General features: G+C 47.2%; 1 protein-coding gene across 2 annotated transcripts in view; it reads right to left on the reverse strand.

Moving 5' to 3' along the window:
• LOC120524909 (tensin-2-like) overlaps positions 1-9,537 on the reverse strand; it is a 218,250-nt gene extending 208,713 nt beyond the window's left edge. For both annotated transcript variants that reach the window (XM_039746766.1, XM_039746765.1), the window contains exon 1: positions 9,334-9,537. In XM_039746766.1, the coding sequence (XP_039602700.1) occupies positions 9,334-9,450 (117 nt within the window). In that variant the 5' untranslated portion in view covers positions 9,451-9,537. The remainder of the gene's footprint in view (positions 1-9,333) is intronic.
• Between the last annotated feature and the right edge of the window lie 452 nt (positions 9,538-9,989).

Raw genomic sequence — 9,989 nt, forward strand, 5'->3', positions numbered from 1 at the left:
TTCAAAAAAGAACGATAATAATCTAAGTGCAAATTCGGAAAATAATGAAAGTAATAATCAATTGAATTGAAAATTGAGCAGTTCCAAGCGGGGTCGGAAATAAAAGACAAAGAGTAGAAGACAAAGTAGAACGTCGTAAAGAGGTTCAAAAACGTTGGCGCGATACACGAGCAGAACAGGTCAGAGATTATGAAAGTACTAAAATTCGAAAGTCTCAAAACACTGAGAGTAAAGATCGCATTTGCGCTAACAAACGGAAATTATTACTCGGTGAAATAACGGAACAGCGAAAAGAGATCGAATATATGGACATAGGTGATATGACGGTATGTAGATTTTGTAAGGCTTTAAAGTTTAAATCGGAGACTTGTAGATCATCTAATTTGTGTTGCCATCAGGGAAAAGTAGTGGAAATTATTACTCGGTGAAATAACGGAACAGCGAAAAGAGATCGAATATATTAGTCAGATTTAAAGTTTAAGTCGGAGACTTGTAGATCGTCTAATTCGTAAAAGTAGTATTTCTTCCCAATGAAGAGGCGTATCCGTGTGAATTAAAAGATTGTTATCTGGCGAAAGTGAAATCCACAAACACTATGGGCGAAATATCCGAATCTACATTAATCTGTTCACGTTCCCATCATTCAATGCTCAGAGCGTAGATTTACACGACTCAGGACCATGCGCTGTGAGAGTCTGTGGTCCCGCAATAATTAAAGCTACGACAAGTTTAATTTCAAAGAAACCACAATTCGGACAGGTTTAGATTTATGATTACGGAGAAGCCATGCAACAAAGAATCGAAAGAGTTAAACGACTGGACGTATTAGAAATTCTACAGCCAATAATGGTGTGGACTATTCATCCCGGCCAGTACCCCCATGGCGCCAGAGGGAGCCATCCCTGCGACATGGAGATGCCCCGAATTCCAGCAGGGCATCATGGACATTGGAGTTTTCCTGTAACGTCGGGGCCGCCATGGGATGCTGCAGAGAGGCTCTGAAACTTCTATTTTACCTCTAACCCGGAAGTACGTCTTAATCACAGCAATAGAATAAATGACGTACTTCCGGGATGAAGAAGAAGAATTTTGATCTGACCCGGAAGTGATAAGAATCACATGGACTGAGAGGATCGGAAACACTTCCTGGTCAGGGACTATAAAAGGACTATGGGAAATCCCAGACTGGCGAGCTGAGGGACAACACGTCTGGGAGTGGAGGATTGATTATTGTTTATTGTATTGTTATAGTTTATGACTATAGTGGAGTGGAGGGTGCTTTGTGCACACTTTGGTCCGAATAAAAATTATTATTGGACTTTTATCTGGTGTCTGGTGTCTGATCAGAGGGTTCAAGGGGGCGACAGCGCCCCCTGTCTGTCACAATGGATACAAATCCATATGCAACATGAAACATCATTTTCTTTCAATTCATATTTTTTATGATTAATTACTCACTGTACCGTAGTACTAGGGTGTTGTACCGTGTTAGCCATTATGAATGTAGAGAAGAGCCAAGCAAAATGACACCTTTTATTGGCTAACTAAAAAGATTACAATATGCAAGCTTTCGAGGCAACTCAGGCCCCTTCTTCAGGCGAGATGTACTGTAAAATAGTCAGGTCTATTGTGCATATGTAACAGTTCCCATGAAATAATCTGTTTAAATTGTACATCTGCTTGCCCATACGCGAGTGGCAGAGCAGTGAAGTGGGTAGCGTGTAGGGCCCGCCTGGGAGTTGGTACGCGAAGCGAGTAGGTGGCAGAGCCCCCTAGTCTGACAGGAAGATCTAACAACACTGAAGCAGCCAACTTGTGTCCTTCTCACAACGCTTGGCCACGGCTGTAAGTGCGTATGCACGCTGTATGCCTACTCCAGCTCCCACGTGACGCCGCCGCCCGATCTGCTTGATCCACCTCCCTTCTGGGTGACCTCACCTAGCAACCAATTAACAGAGAGGCCCCAAAATGATAAACACCACGGACCCACGGGAGGACGCACTTCATTTTGTTAAATTGTTAAAAAAAAAAAAAATGCATAGAAACCGAAATACTCTTAACCACGGGAGGTCCTTGGCCTCGCAAACCTTAGAAAGGATGATTAACACGTTGAATGCTAAAAATGAGTTAACTTGTAGTTGGCAATCAATAGGCGGCTGCCACCCTGGAGTTATCTCAAAAGGGGCTGCGGTGCCAAATACGAGCAAACTCGCGGTTAACACGTGAAAAGGAGAATGAAATAGCAACGGAAAATCAAAGTGGTGCCGTAGAAGAGAACGCTTCACGGTCAGTTCTTGTCAGCTATAACGTGGATAATCTTTCACAAACATAACTGACATACGCAGAACCAGAGCCTTCTGAATATCCCTCAACGACTGGCATCTCACCGCTACGAAGTTCGGACGGAAGCTGCGACTTTTCGATTTCAACAAACTGTGCGAGATCTGACTTGGAAGACCCAGAGTCTTCTGTTCCAAGTGCCGACTATGAGGTAACTTCAAAAGATTTTATTTTTTTTTTAGAGAAAACAATTCACTATTGTCATTTAGATTAATAACAATGCGTGCAAATAACGCATTAAAATAACACCCTGAGTTTACATTGGTGGCCGCCAACATGTTAAAATGATAATACGGACCTAGGGAATAGCTGCAAAATATTAAAAACAAGAGCCGGATTGTGAGATAAACGAAGGGTCTTTAAACGTGCGGCACGCGCCTGCACACAGGGGGGGCAGCTTAAGGGCTCCAGTAACGGTAATTCCTCGCCGTTCTACAGGTTGGCGCGGAGTACTCGTGTTTTGTTCTCTGCAGATCGGAAGATTGGCGGCTTTAACATTGATGACATCACTTCGGGTGACCCGCCTCTTCCACCCGGAAGTACTTAAAGCGAAGACATCGCCATCTTTGATGAGACTCTGTTTGACTCCCGCCTGACAAGACGATTTTTCAACGCCATTTGTACGACGCGTTATTTATACAGGGTTTCTCTCTCGCTCTCTCTCTGTCCACCTTACCGGTGGTATATGAATACAGCAAGGGGGTCTTTAGACAAGGGGAGGACCCAAAAATCCCTGGCATCCGTCAATAGCACGGGAATGAGGTTGGGGTGTAGATATCGAAAATGCAGCGAGGTATCGTATGCCTACAGCCTGCTTAATCAGTCCGCCGAGTGGCATCGTGTATGTGTTTCTACTGTTGTGCTGGCGACTTGACTTTGGTGGTTTTTCGTTTTTCAGGAAAATGACGATGATCCTATTTTTCCAGAATTTTTTTGTTTCTCTCGTCGACGGACAGTCAGTCGTCAACATTAACTCTTTGAGGGCAACTGAATTTTCTGAAAAGCGCACAAAGCAAAGGTTTCAACGTAAAACGTCTGCTGCTGTGGCTGCTGTTGGCGCCTGTTCAGGGTCTCTGGTGGCCGTGTAGGGCGGCCGTTCGATGGCCGGTAGGAATGCGTGGCAGGCTGGTTGCCCGGCCTGTCTTCGGGTGGCAGTGGGACACAATCTGGTTTGTACCTCTTGTCGTCGTAAGTGGTGGTCTTCCCAGGTGAACGTTGCTGTAGGCGCATCAAGCTACACAAGCGTGTTCAGAACCATGATCAGCTGAAGCCGATTCCTCACTTGCATTATTGATCTCGATCTCAGGATCACTTGCATCAAAATCAAAGTCTGACAGGTCAGCAATAATACGCAAAATGTCGTCCACAGAGTATTTTGCTTTGTGCGTTCTCTTTGGTCTCGATGGCATTTTAGAGGGAGGTCATTTGCTCTTCGCTACTCACGCATGCGCAGGTAATCGAGGTCAAATCAATGAAGCTAACCATCCATCTAGCAAAGAGAGGCGCACTAAAACAGCGAGTTTGGTCACCATTTACGGCTGATTACCGCCCTTCAACCCCTGAATTTCGACAAAAGTCGACATCCGCCCTGAAAGAGTTAAATAGAACAGCTGAGTCGTTGACGGGGGGGAAAAGAAATATCCGGTGAAATGGCGCACCCGAACTTCACACCACGACAGGGCATAGGCAGTCGACAAGTTTTTAACCAAAAACGATGTGTGGGTTTGCTGCTTCGCACCCTCGACATCCAGCAGATGTCCCTCCTGACGAGCTGAGCTGGGTCAGTCGCCTAACGTTTCGACCATTCTTGGTCTTCATCAGAGGAGGGACTGAGAGGGGTTTTTATGGGAAAAGCAGCAGGCGGCAATTCAAAGATGAGGCCCAGTTCTTCCTACAATTTTGGTTAACGAGGTACTGGGAGTCACTTACCATTATTCTGTGTGGAGAATAAAGGAGAAGCCATCCTAATAAATAGAGCATGAAGCAGAAAAGCCCTTAAACCATAAATAAAATAACCCCATTAGAATCTCATATACCGAGTATAATTATTCAAAATGCCTAAAATGAATTTTATAAATAGTGTATAATTTATACAGGCAGTCCCCGGGTTGCACACGAGATGCGTTTTTCTCATTACAGCTGAGGCCCTCAGTAACGGTACGATAGGCTTGGGTGACCCGCTCAGGATTAGGGTCTTGCTTCCTCTCCCTTTGCCATCCCTGCTTCAATGAGACGAAAGGCTTCAGCTAACCCTTTTGTCGAAAACGTTTTTAGCTCTGGAGTTTCTAGGCCCTTGGTAATTGTTTTCTTTGACGCATCCCCGGCACTTGCATCGGATTTACGCTTTGGCGTCATCGTTCAAGGCTACTGTGCTCTGATCGGACGTATCGAGTCGCGATGTCACCGGCGCATTCAAAAAAGCGATCATTCTAAACTGCTTGAATTAAGTACGCGATAGTCCATGTTAGACACGAGAGAGCGGAAAAAACGAGCTTTGAAATGATCCGTCGGTGACGCCTGTAATCTGAAGTGAAGGCTGCGAAGGAATGAGCTTAACCCTTAAACTGCCACATACTTGGGGGGGTTGTTAATGCACCCTCTCAGATGCCACATACTTAGGGGGGTTAATGCACCCCCAGATGCCACATACTTAGGGGGGTTAATGCACCCCCCCAGACGCCACATACTTAGGGGGGTTAATGCACCCCCCAGATGCCACATACTTAGGGGGGTTAATGCACCCCCGGATGCCACATACTTAGGGGGGTTAATGCACCCCCGGATGCCACATACTTAGGGGGGTTAATGCACCCCGGATGCCACATACTTAGGGGGGTTAATGCACCCCCCAGATGCCACATACTTAGGGGTTAATGCACCCCCCGGACGCCACATACTTAGGGGGGTTAATGCACCCCCTGGATGCCACATACTTAGAGGGGTTAATGCAAGGACGCCACATACTTTTTTGTTGCACTTTTTAACCCTTAAACCGCCACGCACTTGTGGGGAGGTTAATGCAACCCCCGGACGGCAAATATATTTTTCCTGCACTTTTTAAGGAAACGTCACAATTCACCAAGAAAAAGTGAAATTTTAATGGAACGCATATTTTTTTTCATGCAAAGAGCATCACAATTACTGCAACACGGATCATTTTACATCCTGCCAATGAACTGTAAAAATTATTTAAAAAAACTATTGGAACAATCTATTATTATATGTACAAGGTGCAACTGACTCCATTGATGAAATTCAGTAAATCACCGAGCCAAGTGCGCTTGAACTGGCTGCACAGGAGCACACGGCGGCCAACTCTGATGCTGGCAGGCTAGTCCATCCCAGGGACAGTGATGCTGATTCGCTATGGGGGGTGCCAGTGGTCACGAGCTGGCTGCTCAATGAATGTATGGCATGGACTGATCAGCTCCGGCGTGCTGGCAAATTGCACTGGGAACCAACTAGAGCCAATTGCGGCATTCAACAAATGTACATCGACTCCATAATACCCAACACAGTCACCGCGGGTTCAATTGATTGATTTTTAAATCCAACAAGCACACAAGCAGTGAATCAGCCCCCAAAAAACGTACAAGCTATAAAGCTTTTTGTCTTCTTCCACCTCAATTGAGTGTCACCCGCTGCCTCCCAACTCTGACTCCCCGAGATACATCAATGGATTCCTTTAAAACTGGACCTGGAGTAGCCCCTGATGACCTGGTGACCCGGCATGACTTGTGGGGAGAATTTCCAGGTTGTTTGAGAACCAGAGTAGTCCTCCCTTGACAGAGCCCCCTTATGGCACCCAGGGACCCCAAAAGGGCTTCACTCCTGGATTCCAGTTCCCATGAAGCCCTGCGGGTGTCCAAGCTGGGACGCCTCCCGTGGACCACTGCCACCTAACATTTCATGGGTGGCACAGCTTCTGGCCACCAGCTTCTGCTTGTCTGTCCCCTGGCACCTTCCATTTTATCCTGAAGTCATGCCGCTGTCCAGTCGGGATGACAGTCTGTCCTCAGTGGCACTCACAACACAGATACCCTAAGGGGAGGTGATGGCACTCTATGTTAAAAATGGAAGATGAGCCGGTACTACATACTGGTAAAGTACGAGCCCACTTTAAACACTGGCCACCATGAAAGAAACACAGGAAAAAATGGCAACGTCACTTGACACGGTGACAAAAGATGAATTCCAGGAATGGGACAAACGCTGGGACAGGAGGATTGCACCTCAAGGAGAACATTCCGAAGGTGACATATGTTTTATAATAAAGATTTTTTTTAATGGTTTCAGGAATTTTTGGGTGCCGCCCTTGCAGTTGATTGACGGTCCCTTTGACTCATTGCATCACATAAGACTACGGCTCCTCCGGTCCCACTGATTGCCAACTATAAATATCGGTGGCACAGGCCTGCCCACTTCCCTTTAAAAAAACAACTGGATGCAAATGTCAAGATGGAACCCATGACATCCTCTCTGCTGTCTCTCTCTATCTCTCTCCAGATGCCAGCAGGAAGCACCTGTCAGCACCAGGCTGATTAGTTGATTTAAGGGTGGCAGCCGGACATGGGGAAGTGCGTGAAACCATCCTGGCAGACGTGGCAGAGCACTCTTCAGGAAGGCCGAGGATGTTTTCTCGACTTCTTCTCGCTCACTCCCTTCCTTTTTCTTCATTCTATTGCTTTTGAATAATCTGAGGGTTCAAAGGCAAGAAACGAGCAGCCATCCATGCCTGAGCCAGAGGTCAGATCTTATTTTTATTTGTACTTTTTTTAATTTCACCACCCTGGAGTACATGAATTTATAAATCAGAGGATGCTGGGTAATTTGAAATAATGCTAATCATCGATAAAGGTGCTATAGAGCTGTATGCAAAAGAAACGCCAGAACGAACTAAGGTGTGCACGGGGGGAAAGAGATCAGCGTGGCACAGCAACCCAAAAGCTCCAATTCCAGCTTTAAAGACACCGACCAATCAGAACAGCTGTGACATCATTAGAGCCCGCCTCCTCAGCCAACATATAAAAGAGGACAGTACAACAAAAGGGCATCACCTGAAGGCCAGTGAAGGAGTGGCACACACACACACACACGCACACACATGTGTCATCCACCCTCCTGAAAACATCATATTTCAACGTTAAACCCGGCACCCCATGGCATCCCAACCCTTTTTTTTGACATTGTTTCAGGTTTATTTCATCAAGTATTTCAAAATATACAAAACTCAAAGTACCCCTTACTGTCACCCTGCTCTCCACAGGGTGACACTCGATGAATCCATGATGACAATGATGGACCTTTGCACGCCACACTCACATTAGCCATTTTCTGAACGCTGCACAGAGAGGTCTTACTGACTACACTGGCATTGCTGGCAAATTTCTAGGACAAGCTGGGTGCAGATGTGATCCTACCTGGCTGAAGTGGGTACCAGCAGGATTAACGATGAATGAGTTTGACGTGTAACTGTCATAATGGGGTGAATAAAAATACTTTACCCAGCCAGACTGGATGGACTAGATGAAGCAGAGCTGCTGCCCGGCCCAGGAGGGCACTAGGCGCCTATCCCAGTCGGGGTGGCCATATAATGGATGGACTGGGGCAGATTGGTTCTTGGGGACACTTTATCCCCTAGAGGCAAAAGGTGGCAATGCTACTCTAGGATGGTCCCAATTTGGACCCCCATGGGTTCCAGGGGACATGTAGTTTGGAAGGGCAACCCTGGGTGGCATAAGAGGGTGCTGCTGATTAAAGGTCTCCCAACTTTGGGGAAGAATGACCCAGAAGTGCCATGCTATGCCGTGACATCGGAGGTACTCCTGGGCACAACGTAAAAGGAGCCACTTACTGTAGGTGAGTCAGAGTCGGGAGGAAAAGGATGACACTCAACGTGGAGGTGGCAGGTGACAGAAAGGCGATTGAGTTACCGGCTTCTACAGCGTGGACCAACCTAAAAGCCTGTCAAAGTATCCTTATGCAGTTCAAAGAAACTTGGAATTGTGCCTGTGGAAGTTGTGCCTGGTGTTTCTGGGCTCACTGGCACCTAAAACCCCACCGAAGGCATCCACAAACACAACAAGTCATCAAAGCACAAGGAAAACCCCCAAAAATTTAAAGTGTGCCTATCTGTTCATCATGTATGTCACGAGAATGTCACACTCGTCCCCTCTTTGTCACTTTTCGTTATTGGGTCTGACACTCTGTCCCAATCTGCACTACCGGCCCACCACCATCAACATCTTTCACTAAGCAATTCACTTGGGTGGTCCGTTTTCCTCCCACAGTCCAAAGACGTGCAGGTTAAGTGGATTGATGGTCCCAAATTGGCCTTGGGGTGTGTTTGCGATGGACTGGCACCCTGTGCCCCCCTGCCTTGTGCCCTATGGCTTCCCCATATGATCCTGTTCAGAACTAAGTGGCTTAGGCAAGGACTGACTGACTGACAGAACTGAATTCGATTCCTCCACCATGACATGACATGGACCACTCACTGCCACCTACTGACCGGGAGGATATCGGTGTGCCCATCGAATGGGCCGCCACACGTAGGAATGCATTTTGGTTGCTGACAGCGCATACAGCCACGCACTTCACGCGTAGGGTAAGTATAGACGAGGCTTTATGCTTTTCTTGGACGTGACCACCTTTTGTACGTCATTACAATATTTGGCAACCTGGTGATACTTTGCTTGGCACAGCCTAGTTTATTTTTGGTTGGGGGTGGGGGGGTGGTGATGTTGAAGGGGATTCAAAGCAGCTTAATCTGCAGGCTCCATTGATAGGAAGCATCTGCATGTCAAAATAAACATCTGGTGCCCCCCCTAACCAAGCCCTTACAATGTGTATCATTAAATCGATCCAAGGTTGGAGAAGGAACTTCCTCAGGCAGCACAATTGCAGTAAGATTTGCCAAAAAAAGAATCAAAACAAGTAAGTGACTCCCACCGTCCCACCCTCCCTCCACTTGTCCCATCCCATAACTCTTACCTTAGTCTGCTTCATTTTCATGTCCTTCGTTAGCCCCCCATCTCCAGTGGCCGGTGCCCCCACTGGCACGGGGCACAGCTCTTCTCCGCAGCACTCGGAGCTCAGGGCACACCCCATAGAGGACGGTCCCCTCTTGGTCCCCCTTTTCCCTGCTCCTGTTCCTGCTCCTGCTCCTCTTCTCTCGTTTTCCCCGCCGACTGGAGTGGATTTTTTTTTTTCCCTCTTCCCAATCTGACAGCTGTTTCTTCTTCCCAGCAGGCTGTAAGCTCCTCCTCCTCCTCCTCCTCCTCCGACTCTTTCCTGGCTCATTCACATCCCCCTGCCCGGATTGCTATGTAACCGGCGGTGGTCCAAAAGCTGTCAGGTCTCAGCTCGGGTAGCAAAACTCCACTTCAACGTAGGGGGCACCGGGGTGGCATCCTCACGTGTCGTCAGCCAGCCAAGTGAGTGAGTAACTCCACACTGAAGTACTTCCTAACGCATCCTGGGAATACCGGCATTGTGCGGATGGGACTTTTGTGAAGCAAATTAACTCTTAGCTGCCAAGTAGTCATACAGGGAAGAGGGTCCCATTAGCGAACAAATGAACTGCCGGATGTCGCGTAGCTTTAACACTCACTAAAGGTCAACGACATCTTGTTTGAGATGTCATCTCA

This window comes from Polypterus senegalus, chromosome 3 (assembly GCF_016835505.1).
Source record: "Polypterus senegalus isolate Bchr_013 chromosome 3, ASM1683550v1, whole genome shotgun sequence".
NCBI lineage: Eukaryota > Metazoa > Chordata > Cladistia > Polypteriformes > Polypteridae > Polypterus > Polypterus senegalus.